Raw genomic sequence first — 18,207 nt, 5'->3', positions numbered from 1 at the left:
AAGACCTTAGGGGATCGTCTGAAAGCCTGGAAAAAGTATTACACCTCGAAAAAAGAAGAAGATTGGAAGATGTACAAAACACAACAAGCACAAACAGCAAAAATAATACGCAGTGAGAAACGCAAGTATGAAAAGGAACTACTGGACAAGATTGAGCAAGACTTTCATAGAGGCGAGACCCGTGAATACTTCAGAAATTTTAAAAAGAAGGTACAAGGATACAAGGCACCTTCCCTTTGCTTTCTAAGGAAAGATAGAACTCTTGCAACATCAAATGAAGAAAACTGCAAAATCTTAGCTAAGTATTTTAACGACCTTCTAAACTGTGAAAAACCAGCCAACCCCATCAAAACAAACAAACCAGTGAGCCAAAACCTGCTATCTTCTCCACCAAATCGCGATGAAATCAAACGCCACATAAAGAGACTGAAAAACAACAAGGCTCCTGGTGAAGACTCCATGATTGCAGAACTGTGGAAACATGCCCCGGAAGAAGCAATTGACATCCTACACCAAACCATTGTAGATATATGGGAAAAAGAACAACTACCAGAGGACTGGAAGCTAGCCTTGATCCATCCTTTACACAAGAAAGGAAATATAAGAGATGTGAACAATTACCGTGGAATTTCTCTTCTGCCAGTAGCCTACAAGATCCTGTCACTATCCATCCTTGAAAGACTGGAACAGCAAATTGAGCACAAACTCGAGGAATACCAAGCAGGTTTTCGGAAAGGCCGATCAAGTGCAGAACAAATACTTAACCTAAAAACCATAATAAGATACCATATGCTGAGAGGTCGAACCTATGTATCTACATTTGTAGACTTCAGGAAAGCATACGACTCCATCGACCGTGATGTGTTGTTTAACATCCTTGCAGAAATGGGAGTTAATAAGAAACTGCTGGCGATAATAAGGGCAACACTAACCAATACCAAATCCAAAGTAAAATTCCAAGGATGTCTCTCTGAACCCTTTGAGATCAAGACAGGCGTTCGACAGGGAGATGGGCTGTCACCTCTTTTGTTCAACTGCGTACTTGAGAAGGTAATACAGGAGTGGCGAAAGACGTTAAAAGAAAGAAACCTTTACAAACCCGTAAGGATTGGGACAAAGAAAAATGGAGTGGAAATAGATTGCTTAGCGTTCGCTGATGATATAGCCCTTATGGCAGAAAATTTCGAAAGTGCAACAGAACAGATCAATGTGTTGAAGGAAGTAGCAGAACAAACAGGTTTACAAATTTCCTTTCAAAAGACAGAAGTAATGTCAAATATCAAAGATGATACGGCACAACTAAACACCAAATATGGAACGATAAACCGTGTTAGTAAATTTAAATACCTTGGGGAATGGATTCAGCAAAATGGACTTGACAAAGAGGCCATAGCAGCAAGAATCAAGAAAATGGAAGTCACTTTCCAAACCACCCGCAACATTTACAATAAAAAGTGCTTTTCCCTGAACACAAAAATTCGTCACTACAACACTGTCATCAAACCAGTATCACTGTATGCATCTGAATGCCTTATCCTGTCCGAGAAATGTTTGCTTGCGGATTTAGAGAGGAAAGAAAGAAAGATCTTACACACCATACTTGGTCCAAACTACAAAAATGGCATCTACATTAGAAAATCCAGGCAAGAAGTATACCCTAAGATAGAGAAGATCACGGACACAATGCGTAAAGGCAGAGTTCGCTTCTACGGTCATATACGACGGATGATCGACTCTCGATGGACGAAACGTATCTTCAGTATATTTGACGCAAAACCAAAAACGGCAATGCCATGGTACGTTAATGTCAAGAAAGATCTTAAAGAACTGGGCCTACAAGCAGAAGATGCACAAGACCGAAATCTTTTCAGAGCAGCCATCAAGACTTTTGGGACTTTCCGGGACGAAAAACGGGCAACTGGTGCTGAATGGACAGAAGAACGTCGTGCTAAACACAGTGAGCTAATGAAGACGATGTGGATCAAGCGAAAGACGAACAAATGCCAGAATGTAAAGTGAGGCTTATCGTGGTCCCTAGTTGGCCGATTAGCGAAGTTGAATGAATGAATGAATAATAATAATAATATTTGTACCGGGGGCACACCTTCTCCGTCCAGTTAAACTGCGCGCCTTCTGTAAGGCCATCTATCTAATTGAACTTCACCTAATGTGAGGCAAGATACTTTGGGTTGCAACTGTTAGATGTCTCTACTATCGGCCAAAGTGCCCCATCTGGTGGGATTTAGGACAATTAATTCTTAAAGGGGAAGTTAATTTTCAAAGGTGGCAGACCTTAAGTTTGGGAAGATTGTTTTGTTCTTATGTCAAGTTTGTCAACACTTCTGACTCCCTCAAACTCTCGTATCTAGCAACCAATTAGAAATTTTGTGGATATGTTCTCTAGCCAATTAGAACTGGGGGTGTGTACAGGCATCCAGCCTATCTGTAAAGAGTTCTGGATACTTCCCCTCGAAATCTTATAAAAACTTGGCGCTAAAAGGCCGTATTGTCACCTTCATCGCTCCAGTGCGGCGTGTTATTCGGAGGCAGGGCCCTCAGGTCGGTGTTTGGAAGGCCCAGCAAAACTAGATAACGACAGAAACTCATAATTGGTGATAGCTCCAGGCAGATAGCTTAAGGCGAAGGTTTCAATACCTCTTTTATTTTATGTAAAATTCTAATTTCTTGGTTGAAATGTAGATTTTCGGCAATTATGAGGACTCTGTTCGAATACCTGCTAGGAAACATGTAAACTAAGGGAACAAAGTGTGATCACCCTCTGTTGATTCCCATTCAACTTGGTATGGGGTGACTAAAATTATCTAAAACTATAAATTCTTAACACACTTTTGACATTTAATATTTCTCGTTTAGTCACCTCTCTGTAGAATAAGCTTAGCCTCTGCAACTTCGGGCCATACGCCTGCTTAGGGTTTCAAGAGCTTTTCTAGAAGGAGTGCAAGAGTTTCGCCTTCTAGCCTTTTTTTCATGGCCGATCACGTTAAACCCTTTCTTTTTTTCATTAAGATCATTTAGAATGGGCACTCATTGTAATTGTTTATAGACCAGCGTGTAACAAAACTGTTGCGCAGAAGTGACCGTAAATACATTAGTTGAAGTTTGTCAGACATAACCTTGTAAGGACTTGTACCTCTGAGAGGCTGGACTATATTAACTTTTAGAGCTCAAATTCCTAGACGATGTATGTGAGTGGAGCAAACAAGTTCTTATAAAATAGTGTACCTGTTCAGAGCTACTGTATAATGCTCATCCCTTGTATATAATCGTCTTGAAAATTCTCTCTAGTTCTTGTACTTGATTTTTGGACTTATAGTGAGAAATGATGAAGTGCTAAGAACAGTAGGAGAGAACCTGATGAAAAGATAAGGAAGAGAAAAATATCCTTGTTGGGTCACATACTGCGTAGAAATTGTCTTCAACAGAGGGTGATGGAGGGAAAAATAGATGGAAGAAAAGGAAGAGGAAGAAGAAGTTTTGGAATGTTAATAGATGTCAGACAAGGGAGAAGCTATGAACAACTGAAGCAAGATGCTCAGGACAGAGAATCATGGAGGATGTCCAGTTAATACCTGTCCAACCGAGCTCGATAGCTGCAGTCGTTTAAGTGCGGCCAGTATCCAGTATTCGGGAGATAGTAGGTTCGAACCCCACTGTCGGCAGCCCTGAAAATGGTTTTCCGTGGTTTACCATTTTCACACCAGGCAAATGCTGGGGCTGTACCATAATTATGGCCACGGCCACTTCCTTCTCACTCCCAGCCCTTTCCTCCCCCATCGTCGCCATAAGACCTATCTGTGTCGGTGCGACGTAAAGCAACTAGCAAAAGATACCCGTCTCAAGACAGATTCACAGAAGAAGAAGTAGAAGAAGAAAAAGAAGTCCGCTGTTGTTATCAGAGCTCACGAGTTCATTGTGTAACTGTTATTCGTTCCAAATCTGCTATCTATCAAATTTTAAATTAGAAAAAGAAATAAAATTTCAAATTTTAGTGCTTTAACTTATGGTCTGGTCATTTCCTTTTCCGCCCATTCAACTCGGCACATTCTTACACCTGTGCATCCCACGATATTCCCGTATCAATTACAATAATAATATTGTCTCAGTCCGGCTCACTGGCTATATGCCACCAGATGTCAGAGAAACGAATCTCTAACTCAGTTTTATTTAGTTTTGTCGCCTAAACACCAGAACACTGACATCGTACGACATGGAGTGTCGGAGGTACAATAAATTCCGCATTTCAAAACTCTGATTACCTCTGTCGGGCTTGAACTCGTAATCCTGGGATGCAGAGGCTGACACTCTACCTGTTATCCACACAGGATGCTAATGCTTGCTTCTATTATTAACCCATAACAATAAAATCAACAATTACAATTTCGAATAAACGTCCATTTGTAATAAAATGTCACAACTCATAAGAGCTTAGCGTATGCAGCCGTCGGCCATGAAGTTTAGAGCCAATCAACATATCGAGGAAGTAAACTTCAAGGCCTCTATACGCACTCCATTCTCAATTACTCACTCATTTGATATTACGAGACTAACCTACTTTCCTCAAGTTAATTGTTACCGGGATCATTTCGCCATATAAGGAAGAAAGGAATGCGAATGGTCAAACGACGTATTGCGAGAGAAGGAAGACGCTATCACAGTGAAGGTGATTAAACAAGCTCATAAGGAAACTCCTAATAATTATATACCACATTACAAAACACAAAACACCGGCGAACGTCCATTAAAGAAAATATTCAACATCCTTGTAACTGTTGCAGAGATTTTCTTGAAATTTGATCCATATTTACATTACAACAGAATGCTGCGTGTGATGCAATTATTTATCAGCCTATTTTTCAATTTTCCGACCATAATTTTTCCATAGGTCGCCTCTGTGGTGTAATGGGTTAGCGTGATTAGCTGCCACCCCCCGGAGGCGCGGGTCGATTCCCGGCTCTGCCACGAAATTTGAAATGGGGTCCACTCAGCCTCGGGAGGTCAACTGAGTAGAGGGGGGTCCGATTCTCACCTCAGCCATCCTCGAAGTGGTTTTCCGTGGTTTCCCACTTCTCCTAAAGGCAAATTTCGGGATGGTACCTAACTGAAGGCCATGGCCGCTTTCTTCCCTCCCCCCTGCCTGTCCCTTCCAATCTTCCCATCCTTCTACAAGGCATAGCAGGTGAGGCCACCTAGGCGAGATACTGGTGCTCCTTCTCATTTTAATCCCCCGATCCAAAGTCTCATGTTCCAGGACACTGCCCTTGAGGCGGTACAGGTGCGATTCCTCGGTGAGTCCGAGGGAAAAACCTACCCTGGAGGCTAAACAGATTAAGAAAGGAAGAAATGATTTTCTATAAAACACAATATCCCCACAATTAAAACAAAACGAGAATGTTATTCACTCCTCTTAATATCAGAAGTTTTCTTGTAGTGGTTGCGAAAGAGTGTTCTTCAATCAATCAATCAATCAACCAATCAATCAATCAATCAATCAATCAATCAATCAATCAATCAATCAATGGTCTGCATTTAGGGTAGCCGCCCAGATGGCAGATTCCCTATCCGTTTTTACCTTGACTTAAATAATTTATTGAACATAATTCATTTCTAAGGAAGTTTGGTTACTGAGCGAGTGGCTGTGTGGTTTGGGTCATGTAGCTGTTCGCTTGCACTCAGGAGACAGTGGGTTCGAACTCCGCTGTCAGCAGCCCTGAAGATGGTTTTCCGTGGTTTCCCACTCTCACACCAGGCAAATGCTGGGAGCGTACCTTAATCAAGGCCACGGTCGCTTCCTTCCCACTCTCAGCCCTTCCCTGTCCAATCGTCGCCATAAGACCTATCTGTGTCAGTGCGACGTAAAGCAAATTGTAAGAGAAAGAAAAAGTTTGGTTCGAATTCCATAATCGGAATGAAATAATCGAATGATACGAAAGGCTGGACTGAGAAACACAGAGAAGTATGAGCTCAAGATCCTTCGCAAAATAATGGGTCCTAAGATAACAGATGGGCAGTATAGACTCCAAGGAAGAGAAGATCTCTATAGGGATAATGAACGGCTGAGGAAACGAGGGCTGAAGTTCTGAAGGATGGATGCAACACGACTAACGAAGCAGATTTTTAATGTGTTGGACAACAAACGTAAAGTTTCGAATAAATGTTTCAAGGAAGTAAAGAAAGACCTCAAGAGCATGGGACTGAATCGGCAGAACAGTAGCTCGACAGAAGAAGAAGACAAGAGGCCAGAGAAAGAATGCAACGTTTTTGGGCTGCAAAAAAGGCTTCCAGAAATGCCTGACGCGGTCTCTAAAGGCCCTAAACGAGAATTTTAAAAATCGAAATGAAACAACCTTTTCGAAATAAATATTCAACATACTAGGTCTTGTTAAGTACTCTACATACAGCGCACATCGAGAAGATGTTAAGAAATGGTCTACCGGGCGCTAATGGGATACGAACACACAACCCTCCGAATTCATGTAGGGTGTTATTTCTAAGTGAACTATAATGTTCAGTTGGACAGGATGTAACGAGGGGAACCCGATCTGCCAGAAACTTCACTCAGCGAAAGAGGGGTCGAAATAATGTTTTGGCTTATCGGTAGACACTGCACCGTTACCCAGAAAATGACGGTCCAAGTTTCCAACGTGCTTTACGTGCCTATTAGCGCCTGGTAAGTTGAACAGTGCAGTGGCTTTCGCTTCACGCTTCTGCGGCCCGTCTTCAAATCCCCATGAATTGTGTGGTTTTTCATTTATTTACATTTCTCCGTCGGACGATTACTAAACGAATGGTTTTTGAAATAGTGTTGTCCTTTCTTGTCTATTAACGTTCTGTCTCGTAAATGAATTTTAAAACATCTGTTCTTCTACAGGTGGTTATTGTGATTAGCTACCACTCCCGGAGGTGCGGGTTCGATTCCCGGCACTGCCACGAAATTTGAAAAGTGGTACAAGGGCTGAAATGGGGTCCACTCAGCCTCGGGAGGTCAACTGAGTAGAGGGGTTTCGGTTCTCACCTCAGCCATCCTCCAAGTGATTTTTCGTGATTTCTCACTAATGCCGGGACTGTACCTAACTTAAAGCCACGGCCGTTTCCTTCTGTCTTCCTGGTCTATCTCTTCCAATCTTCTCATATCCCCCAAAAGGCACCTGTTCAGCATAGCAGGTGAGGCCGCCGACCCAGCCGATAAGCTAACCTGAATCCACCCTGAGTCACCGTGGATCCTCCTATCGGAGGGGGCGATAGAGTAACACTCAACCCATGGTATCCCCTGCCTGTCCTAAGAGGCAACTAAAAGGTGCCCTAGGGACTCTTAACTTGGGAGCGTAGGTTGATGAGCACGGGGCCCTCAACTTATTCCTGGCATTGCTTCCACTTATTTGTGCCAGGCCCCTCACTTTCGTTTATCCTATCGGACTCCCTTTGGTCAACTCTTCTTCGCTTCCGACCCAGAAGGTATTAGAGTACTCGAGTCCTAGAGAGTCTTTCATTTCCATGCCCTTCGTCACCCTTGTCTTTCTTTGGCCGATACCTTCATTTTTCGGAGTGTCGGATCCATTCCATTTTTCTCTTTGATTATTATTATATAGAAGTTGATTGCCTAGTTGTACTTCCTCTTAAAACAATAATCGCCACCACCACATTACCAGTCTCCTTGGACCGAAGCCCAGGACGCTTACCATTTAGCCATGGGCTCGGATATTATAATAATAGTAATACTAATAATAATAATAATAATAATAATAATAATAATAATAAACGTCCCACTAACCACGTTACAGTTTTCGGAGATTAAGAAACTGGCATATTTCAACACCGTCAAATATCTGTGAGCTGTGCTGTAAGCCTAATGAACCTGCCAAATTAGGCTCGTAAGGCCGGTGCTAGACCATCTGTGCCACGCAGTCTGGCTGATAAGGAAGTAAAATTCCAATCGTCCAGAAAATAAATAATCATCACAGTAAATGAAGAATAGAAATGTAGCTGATCGTATCTCAGTTCTCAATTCCCTTTTTTAATCTCGTGTAATTACAATGCAGCATGATATGTTGTAACTCGTCGTTATGTAAGTTGGCAATGCTGTGTGGATGAGAACGTACGGGAGAAACTTCTCGTGATTCAAAATTACACACACACATTTGTTTCTCTTCACTCCCAATGCAGGTCCCTTTTTTTAAGAATATGAAGAATAATATGCTATTGATGATGAAAATCTAGTTATATTTAAGATTATATTTTTAGAAAATGATATGTTTATTATATTTTATTATTATTATTTTCCCTCGGACTCGGTGAGGGATCCCACCTCTACCATCTCAACGGCAATGTTCTTGAGCGCGAAACGTTTGGTCGGGGATACAACTGGCGTGGAGCACCAGGCGACCTTACCTGATAAGCTGAATGGGGCTTTGTGGGGGATGGGAAGATTGAAAGGGAAGGAAGAGGGAAGGAAGCTGCCGTGGCCTTAAGTTAGGTACCATCCAGGCATTTGCCAGGAGGAGAAGTGGGAAACCACGGAAAACGACTTCGAGGATGGCTGAGGTGGGAATCGAACCCACCTCTACTCATTGAACTCCCAAGGCTGAGTGGGCCCTGTTCCGGCCCTCGTACGAACGGGAACGACACTAACCACCGAGGCGTAAATGTTTATGTTATACTAATATAATATTCTTGTAAAATGTACCTTTAAGAAACCTGCAAGACACACTATTTCAGAACCTGAATTAATAAATATAGCGTGGAACTGGGAGAACCGAGTTTGATTCTAAATACATCTAGTTCAGTTCATCTCCGGTATTTCGATCGTTCGGGTAGAGTATTTCCATTTAAGAAAGGCACTATAAGGAATCATTCTTCATAAAATCACCATTAAACATATATTTTGGAAGCACAGTGGAGAATTTGATATTAAAACGCGAAGGAAACTATTTTTCGAAGTTCCGTTCATTACTATTGTCAGTAATAAACCAAACTTACAACATTGCACATCACTTTATAAACTATAGTGGCATGTTGATACAAAACAACAATGTCTCTGAAAGCTCCTCATTGTCCCTACTAGAGTAGTGGATGGTGACACCTTCTTTCTGCTAGTTTTGCACAGTTGTCTGAGGTAGATAAGCAGTACCCCCCCCCCCCCACAGCACTTAACGCTCTTTAAAGTGCTTTGGCCTGCCCAGCGACCGCTACTCAGCCCGAAGGCCTGCAGATTACGAGGGACCGTGTGGTAAGCACGGCGCATTCTCTCGGCCGTTATTCTGGGCTTTCGTAACCGGGGCCGCTATCTCACCGTCAAATAGCTCCTCAATTCTAATCAAGTAGGCTGAGTGGATCTCGAACCAGCCCTCAATTCGAGAGAAAAATCCCTGACCTGGCCGGGAATCGAACCCGGGGCCTCCGGGTAACAGGAAGGCACGCTACCCCTACACCACAGGGCCGGCTGTTATATGAAACAGCTTTGGAAATAATGATTTTTGGTTTGATTTTGTTTAATTCAAAATATTAATGAAGTATCTGCTTTGTATCGTGAAAGAAAGTGACTTGTTCTAATTGACCAGGCATTATTATCTGACGTGGACCAATCAAAACCAAAGTGGTGTAAGTCACATTTGTGTGTTGTTATCTAGTAAGATTTTTAACAGTTCTCTTAACAAAGGCAGTTGTGTAAATTCACCACCAATAATTCAATTACAAGATGATAATGTCCATGACTACAATAACAACAGAAAATATACTACGCACAACACAAAGTGACTTATCTGGTTGAAGCCAGAATATTAACAAGATAACTTAATTGGTTCTTACCGGTGATTGTTTTGGCTATTTCTTCATTATTATGACTAAATGACTTATCTTTTTAGTGGCAGGGGACAGAGGGAATGGACCTTAGTAAGTTACTGTAAAAATATTAAAATAACTGAAGAAAGTGAGTTGTCTGGTTATACCCCGGGATGAGTGAATTAAAATGTACACACAGCTGGCTGCTATACCATTCGTTGACGAGTTTTGTAAAATTTCAGCAGTGCTGTCATCTAGCGGATAAGAGTGGCAACTGTCAGTCAGTGTAATGACATTGTTGATTAGATTCAGAGACTCTGGAACGCGTGATTTTACTGAAGAACTATTAGAGTTACAAAGGAATCTTTTGTTATCCTACTAACCATTGGCCCATTAATTTCCATAGCAAGTTCAGTACATACCTACCTAGCCGGCTTTTTGAGAAACGGTTATTATTGAAAACTCCGAATAGGCCTGCATTTGAACTAAGTATCTGAGATATATCCATACCAAATTTTAGCTCAGTTTATTCTCTAGTAAGGGTGTGATTCAGTGGTAAAAGCACCATCACATTTTAAGACATTCCAAGAGTTTCTGCAAACAATTTTACAACACATAAAAATTTCGTACTAACTTGAACAATTTCTCTGTTACCCAGAAAAGCATACAATCATGGGCTTATAAGGGAAGGGCGCGAATACAGATTCTTTGGGTGGAAATACTTAAGTTGTGTGTGAATTTTATATGATTATGCTGGATTTAGAATGTTAAAATAATAGTATTTCTTGTAATATTGTCTTTCTACGGAATTGCTTGTGGTACTCTTGTTCTTGTAGTGATTATAGCTGGGCAATTATGTTTATAATTTCACTTTATTATCACTTGCATTGTTAAGCTAGTAGAAAACTCAAGCTATAGTACTGTAAGCCGTAGTATTTAGCACTAGAAATACTTAAGTTATGTGTGAAATTGTATGTGACGATGCTGGATTTAGAATGATAAACTAGTAATATTTTTTGTAAAATTTTCTCTCCATGGAATTGCTTGTTGTTGTTGTTGTTGTTGTTGGGTAATTATATTTTAACTTATCTTTATTATTACACTACTGTAAGTGACCATTGCCACCGGGATATTTCCCAGTTGAGATGTATTTGATGATGGTGATAATAATAATAATAATAATAATAATAATAATAATAATAATAATAATAATAATAATAACATACACACATTATACATTATCATTATAGACTGTTATGCCTTTCAGCGTTCAGTCTGCAAGCCTCTGAGAATTTACTAAACGTCGCCACAATCCTCGATTTGCAACTAGAATAATAATAATAATAATAATAATAATAATAATAATAATAATAATAATAATAATAATAATAATAATAATAATAATAATAACAATAGCCTCTTATGAAATGCTAGGGGGCTAGAGTAATCGTAAAGCTTTGAATATACCGATGCGTAAAACATTCAAACCTCTTAACATTTTGACTGATCCAAATAAATCAAAATATATTAATTTAAAAAATTAATTTTAAAAATATTTTTTTCTGGTAACAAACTATTATTTTTGAAATGAAAACTATCATATTTAAAAGAAATAATAAATTGTGCATTTAAGGGTTTAAACTGCTGTGGAATATAAGTTACTCCTTCAGACTTCTGCCTCCTCTTAGACACAGGGAAGACCTACTAGAAGTTAAATATATTCTAGCGAGATCATAGAAATGGTAGTCCGAAAGAACTTTGAAGCCGATATTGTGTGACAACGTGAAAGAAAGGGGCGTATGCAAAAGTATAACGGGATTTGAAAAAAGAACTAGCGGATTTTAAGGTTAAAATTGAAAATCGCAACATGTAAGTTATGGCTACCCTTAATATATTGAAATAAACCATAGTTAGTCATAAAACAATTCCCTATAAGAATGATTGTGCAAAATTTCGTTAAATTCCACCCAGCGGTTTAGACGTGATGCCGTTTTGCAAGGTAGGGAAACAGAGATAAGCAGAACGTTTCAACCTGTCGTTAAGTCAGGAAGAGACAAACATACTCACGTTGAGGGGTGCGCGGCTCGACGCGTGCTCCACCATGCTGACAGCTGGAGTGTACTCGCCAGTGCTGCTCGCGAGTGAGTGTGTGGTTACTCGGCCTGCCCTGGCCTCTCCTCCAGCTGGCCCGACCATGGCCCCCACCAAGCACTCCGCGGAACAACAGACACGTCACATACACATGGGGTTACTTTACTACCGAGAATCCGTCTTCAAAACATCCTGGACACTTTGAATGGATGCCCACTTCAGTAAACAAACATCAAAGAAACAGACTCGTCTCAAATGAGTTATGATTCTCTAGCCTTACTCAAAACAGGGTGGAGTAAACTTCTTATCCCATCATCAATATAATAATAATAATAATAATAATAATAATAATAATAATAATAATAATAATAATAATAATAATAATAAAATAAAAACTAGTGTACGATAAGGCGGCGGACTATCCCCAATTCTTTTTAATTGTGTCCTAGAGAAAATAGTGAGAATTTGGAACGAAAAACTTATTGAACTCAACATTTCACCGATAAGGTTAGGAAGAGAAAATAAAAGGATCGACATAAATTGTCTTGCATTTGCAGATGACTTTTCAATACTTTCTGAAAATGTGACATCTGCTATAACCCAAGTAAATATCTTGGAAAGAATCGCCAGCAGAACTGGCTTAAGAATTTCTGCAGAAGAAACAAAATTTTTAACAAATATTTGGGATGCACCAAAATTTCTGAAAACAGATATTGGCCAAACAGAGAGGGTAAAAAATTCAAATATCTAGGAGAAATAATCCAAGAAAATGGTTTAGAAAAATCTGCAGTAGAGGAGAGGGTACATAAAATGGAGAGAGCTTATGTTGTCACCAAAGATATCTACAACAAAAGATGCCTATCCAAAAATGCAAAAATAAAGCATTACAACACAGTAGTGAAGCCAGAATGCCTATATGCAAGCGAATGTCTGGCATTAAACTATAATTTAGATAAACTAGAAATACTAGAAAGGAGAATCATGAGGAAAATATTAGGCCCACAAAACACAGCAGAAGGTTGGAAATTAGGAAGTAATGCTGAAATATATCAAAAAATAGAAAATATATCAGATGAAATGAGGAAACGGAGACTTATGTTTTTTGGACATTTATATCGAATGCAAGATAGTAGATTAACCACTAAGATATTCAGATATTTGTGGGGTAAGAAATCAACGACAAGCTGGTCCAATGAAGTAAGAAAGGTTTTAGAAAAAACAATATAACAACAGAAGAAATAAATAATAGAGAAGGCTTTCGGGAAAAAGTATTGAAAATAGAAGGATTCCAAGGTAGGAAAGTAAAAAAAAGACTGGTTCAAAGTGGTCTGAAGACAAAAAGAAGAAACATAGTGAACAGATGAAAGCGTACTGGAAGAAAAGGAAAGAACAAAGAAGAAGGAATTGAAATTGGCACGTGGTCCTCTGGTGGCCCATTCGAAATAATAATAATAATAATAATAATAATAATAATAATAATAATAATAATAATAATAATAATAATAATAATAATAATAAGACGAAGTATATGGAAGGGACTAGATCAGGTTTCAATATTGAGTCATTAATCACGAAATATGGACACATTTCTCAAGCAGACAAATATAAGTATCTTGGTGAAATTATTGAACCAGCAGGGTTAAATCAGCAAGCTAACAAGGAAAAGCTTCTAAAACTTCGAAGAGCATATACAATTACTTGGAACAGATACAATATAAGAACTATATTAAAAAGGCAAAATTACGGCATTATAACACAATTGTTAAAACAAAAGCGCTTTATGCATCCGAAACTATTATCATTGGTGGCAAATCTCGAATAAGGATGATCGAAAAACACGAAAGAAAAGTGCTCAGGAAAATCTTAGGACCAAAATACGAAAATGCAATTTGGATGAAAAAGAAATTACATGAAATCTGTCAACTTACAGAAAAAAATCACAGATACAATCAGGAAACGATGATTACAATTTTATGGTCATTTATATAGAATGGATAATAACAGGCTCACAAAGAAAATTTTAAACAGCCTTGTGGATGAAAAATCACAATTATTGGCTAAAGGAAATCGGCGAAGGCCTAAATGAAATTGGCATTAATGAAAAAAAACATTCTCGATAGAATAAAATTCAGAACTTTAATTCACAAACACAAATGTTTTTTTTAATCCACCCAAATAAATGCAGGATGGACTGAATATCGTAAAATGGAACACAGTGAGAGGATGAAGAAAGATTGGGAAGAGAAGAAGAAAAACAAAAGAATGTGCTAATAAGTTCAAATGGGCTCGTTAGTTGGATATAACGAATCAATAATAATAATAATAATAGTAATAAAAACCGAGTAAGTAAGAAAATCGTCCTTATTCGTGGCGAAGTTAGGGCTCAAGGCCCTCTCTTACACTTAAACACAACATTTAAAATAATTAACATACATCTAATTTTTTAAATACAACAAACCTTTTTAAAAAATAATATAGTACTAATAGCAAATATGGAGATAGTAATAAAATAAACGATTATAGAACGTACAACATGACAATATAAATGAACATGATAATTATTATAAAATTAACTCTAGTCACATGGAATCACTGCAATAAAAGAGTGATATAGTGTAATGCAAAACTAAGTTATTACAGGGCAATTGTTCTGCCAGAAGCATATATGCCTCAGGAACTGCATCTCTAGGGGGCCACTCTAAAACTGATGAAATTGGAAAGCATGAACGAAAAATCCTTACGAAAATCTATGGTCCCACTCATGTAAATAGCTTATGGATTAAAGGAAAGCCTCCGTGACTCAGGCGGTAGCGCGCTGGCCCCTCACCGCTGTGTTCCGTGGTTCAAATCCCGGTCACTCCATGTGAGATTTATGCTGGACAAAGCGGAGGTGGGACAGGTTTTTCCCCGGGTACTCCAGTTTTCCCTGTCATCTTTGATTCCATCAGCACTCTCCAATATAATTTCATTTCATCTGTCAGTCAATAATCATTGCCCCAGATGAGTGCGGCAGGCCTCGGCAGCCGGCAAAGTTCCTATCCTCGCCGGTCGAATGACTGGAAACAGGCTATGGATTTTCATTAAAAGAAAAACTACAGACCTGTACACAGCAACAGATAATTTTGCTGATGCCGTACGTAAGAGACGCTTGAAGTTCTATGGTTACTCTGTACAATGGACAATAATAGATTAACAAAAAATCAATTAACTATAATCAGTTCAAAGAAGGTCAAGATCAACTGGCTGGAAGAAATTCAGCAGGATTTACAAAAGATCGCCGCCGTCCCGATCCTTTTGCACTGCCTGCTCTATGCCACTAGTTCAACATAAAAGGCGCGAATACCAATATATTTTTCAAGTCGCCGTAAGAGTGCAGTCGCAGAGTGCAGTGTTACTGATGTATGCATGTGTGGGAAAAGCTGAGTTTTTTCATACAATGAGTAATCTTGCCTGTTCATTTCCGTTTGTGCAAGTGATATTTAGTATAGAAATGTGAAATTAATTAATCATGTTGTGCTTATATATATTTTAAAAGTTATTTTAAAGTGTACTTATATTCTTCTGTTTGTCTGTGCATTTTATACTGTATATATTCGTAGAACAAAACTTCAGATCTTTGCCCGAATTATTCAACTGTTGCTTAACATTTTAAAAATCTCGGCAAGGTGGTTCGCAGCCAAAATAGATACTATTTCATGAAATACCATCTAGAAGGGAATTAAGGGAAAAGTGACTGTGATATGAAGAGTTCAACTACGACTTCATCCAGATAATATAATCGATATTTAATACTACTGATGTAATTTACGAGCTTCAGTGAAGGCAAGGCCCTAATAAGGGATATCCTCAGATTAATCTCGCATTTGTAGCTTTTACACCTTGTTTCAGAAGGTGATTAAAGCCGTGGAGGATAGTGGACTCCTTGTGCTAAGAATTGTGACGGATAATCACAACACAAACGTATTCATGTTTAGACATTTTGGATAACATCAGATATCCGAATGATAATGTCCCAATCAATCCAGAAACTCAAAAACATGTCCTGATTTGCGGGTACTTGGTTCGTGTTGTCGAAGAGAGGATGGAGTGTGACATTTGCGTCAGCAACATCTCCCTGCCTAGAGCTTCGACACCACTAAATAGAACTGATTATGCATCAGGACAGAGGAGTACATTGATACCCAAAACCATGTTCTGTTGATCTGATGAAGTATCTGCAGAAAGTTGTTGAAGCTGCTGTGCCCTACTGTCGGAAGTGAGGTGTTGCTACATCTCTCCTTTCATAACGTGTTCTGTTACAGTGTGAGGTCAAAGAATATCAGCAAAGTTAGTGATATAATCCTAACCAAGTTCGTAAGACCTCTATTAACTGATATTGCGTTGGTAAGAACACAAAATGTTAGCCGTTCGGTGTATCACTCCAAGCCTTCTTCCCAGAAAAATCTTTAAATTGTGACATGAAGAGGCCAACTACGACTTCATACAGGTAATATTATCGATATTTAATATTACTGCTGTAATTTACGAGCTTCAGTGAATATACTACTATACTACATAGTGTTTTGTAGGCTGTCGTTATAAAAATGCCTTAAGAAGTTCGTGCGCCTATGCCTGCCATCTAGCGAAGAAATTTTGTCACAGCCTACTCGCAAAAAGCCTTGCATAGAGCAAGCAGTATACGAAGATCGAGACGGCACTGATTAATAAACGCTACGGACGATACCATAAAAATCGTAAAGTCTTTGGAATTCTGGTTGTAAGCACACATTTATGAAAAATTTGAAAGTACCACTGGAAAAGAGAAACAAAAAAAACCCGCAGCGAATTCATTAAGGGATTTGGGGAGGAGAAGAAGAAAGGGAAGTCGTCAGACCAAGCTAACAATTTCAAAGTTCTTTAAATGGGCATGACGAAATACTACTACTACTACTACTACTACTAATAATAATAATAATAATAATAATAATAATAATAATAATAAGAGAAATTGCCCGGATTTCATGACCTAATGAATGCAACAACAAAATGGCATATAAAATTTCAAAAGAAAGTCCTCGAATGTGACTTAAAATTAAGAAAATGTGGTCCCTAAATAGCAAGGAAAATATGTATTTGCACAAAATAGTCCATGTGTACTTTACCATTCTATTCATTCATTAACAAGCAATATTTAACGCAGAAGTAATATTGCGCAACATGACGCCAACTGTGAGGGCGTGAGGCCATATAGAACGCGGGAACTCAGGAGGTGATTCGCTAGGCTGGGTGCGGTTATGAACAAGTGAGACAGAATATATGTGGGAGGAAGAAAGAGAGATAAGAATTTGTTTTGGGAAGCACCAAACCGCCCTAACAATATTTTTAAGACGGAGCAGTCAGGTTCACCACATCACGGGAATTAAGTGATATCTCCTCTATCTGAGGGTTTTCCGGAATAATAAAAAGATGAGAATTATCCCCAGAATTTTGTGAAGCCAATGATACGTTTAATGCTGTTAACAAATAATGAGATTAATAACTACGTAATAATCCGACCCCCGTGGGAAACTGTTTAGTGGCTGCATACCAAACTCAAGAGTGGTTCGAGGGAGTTCCCCTGGCGTCGCTTGGCTCTTTGCTCCTATAAGAGCTGAGAGATGTCGAGGGAGGTGGTTCATTCGGCTATAAGATTGCTGCTAGTGCGTGTCGCCCGTCTGTCTGTATTTGCGCCAGAAACCTTTGTTTAGGACAAAGACTGTGATTACTGAGTGCAGTTGCGCTAACTTTGATTCAGTGGATCGGTGATCTATAAACATTCCGGTAGTTATTCAAGTGTATGATGGTATACTGTACCGGTTACGACCTGTACATAAGTATTTTTGAGCATAAGTTACGTTTATTTACCACGCGTAATGTCCCGAGCGCGTCTGGTTTGTTTACCAACAGCGAGGACCAGCTAGCGAGTGTGTGACGACTGTGAGCTGTGACGTAGCCACAGGGGCTAGCTAGACCGCCCGCTCGTCTCAACACGTGTTACCAGCCTTGACTGGTATTTTCTGGATTCCACGTCACTTGTTCTAGTGAGTTCGATGGAGAAAATTTTGAAATTTCTATAATAATTGTGCTAGCGAGTCGAGCGATATGTCATCTTGTTTGGGATCACCTAAACGTCCCAATGCTCGAGTTTCAAGCAAATCCATCGAGGGATTCGGGAGATATTCGATCAAACCGTATTATGACGTAGACATCCCGGATTGAATAAAAGGAGGACCCAGTGTAGCCTATTCACACAGTCTCAGCTGAGTAGTCAGCGGGGACACTCTTGCTGCTACTATCATCGTG

The 18,207-nt window shown here is 39.4% G+C and overlaps 1 protein-coding gene across 1 annotated transcript in view; it reads right to left on the bottom strand.

Annotated features, from left to right (window-relative positions):
- Positions 1-12,017, bottom strand: part of LOC136882542 (uncharacterized) — a 108,245-nt gene extending 96,228 nt beyond the window's left edge. Inside the window, exon 1 of the mRNA XM_067155135.2 lies at positions 11,863-12,017. Coding sequence (XP_067011236.2) covers positions 11,863-11,991 — 129 coding nt within the window. The 5' untranslated portion in view covers positions 11,992-12,017. The remainder of the gene's footprint in view (positions 1-11,862) is intronic.
- Positions 12,018-18,207: the final 6,190 nt, after the last annotated feature.

This window comes from Anabrus simplex, chromosome 1 (genome assembly GCF_040414725.1).
Source record: "Anabrus simplex isolate iqAnaSimp1 chromosome 1, ASM4041472v1, whole genome shotgun sequence".
NCBI classification, from domain to species: domain Eukaryota; kingdom Metazoa; phylum Arthropoda; class Insecta; order Orthoptera; family Tettigoniidae; genus Anabrus; species Anabrus simplex.
The sequence above is the reverse complement of the archived record's forward strand: the minus strand, read 5'-3'. Positions and strand labels throughout refer to the sequence as shown.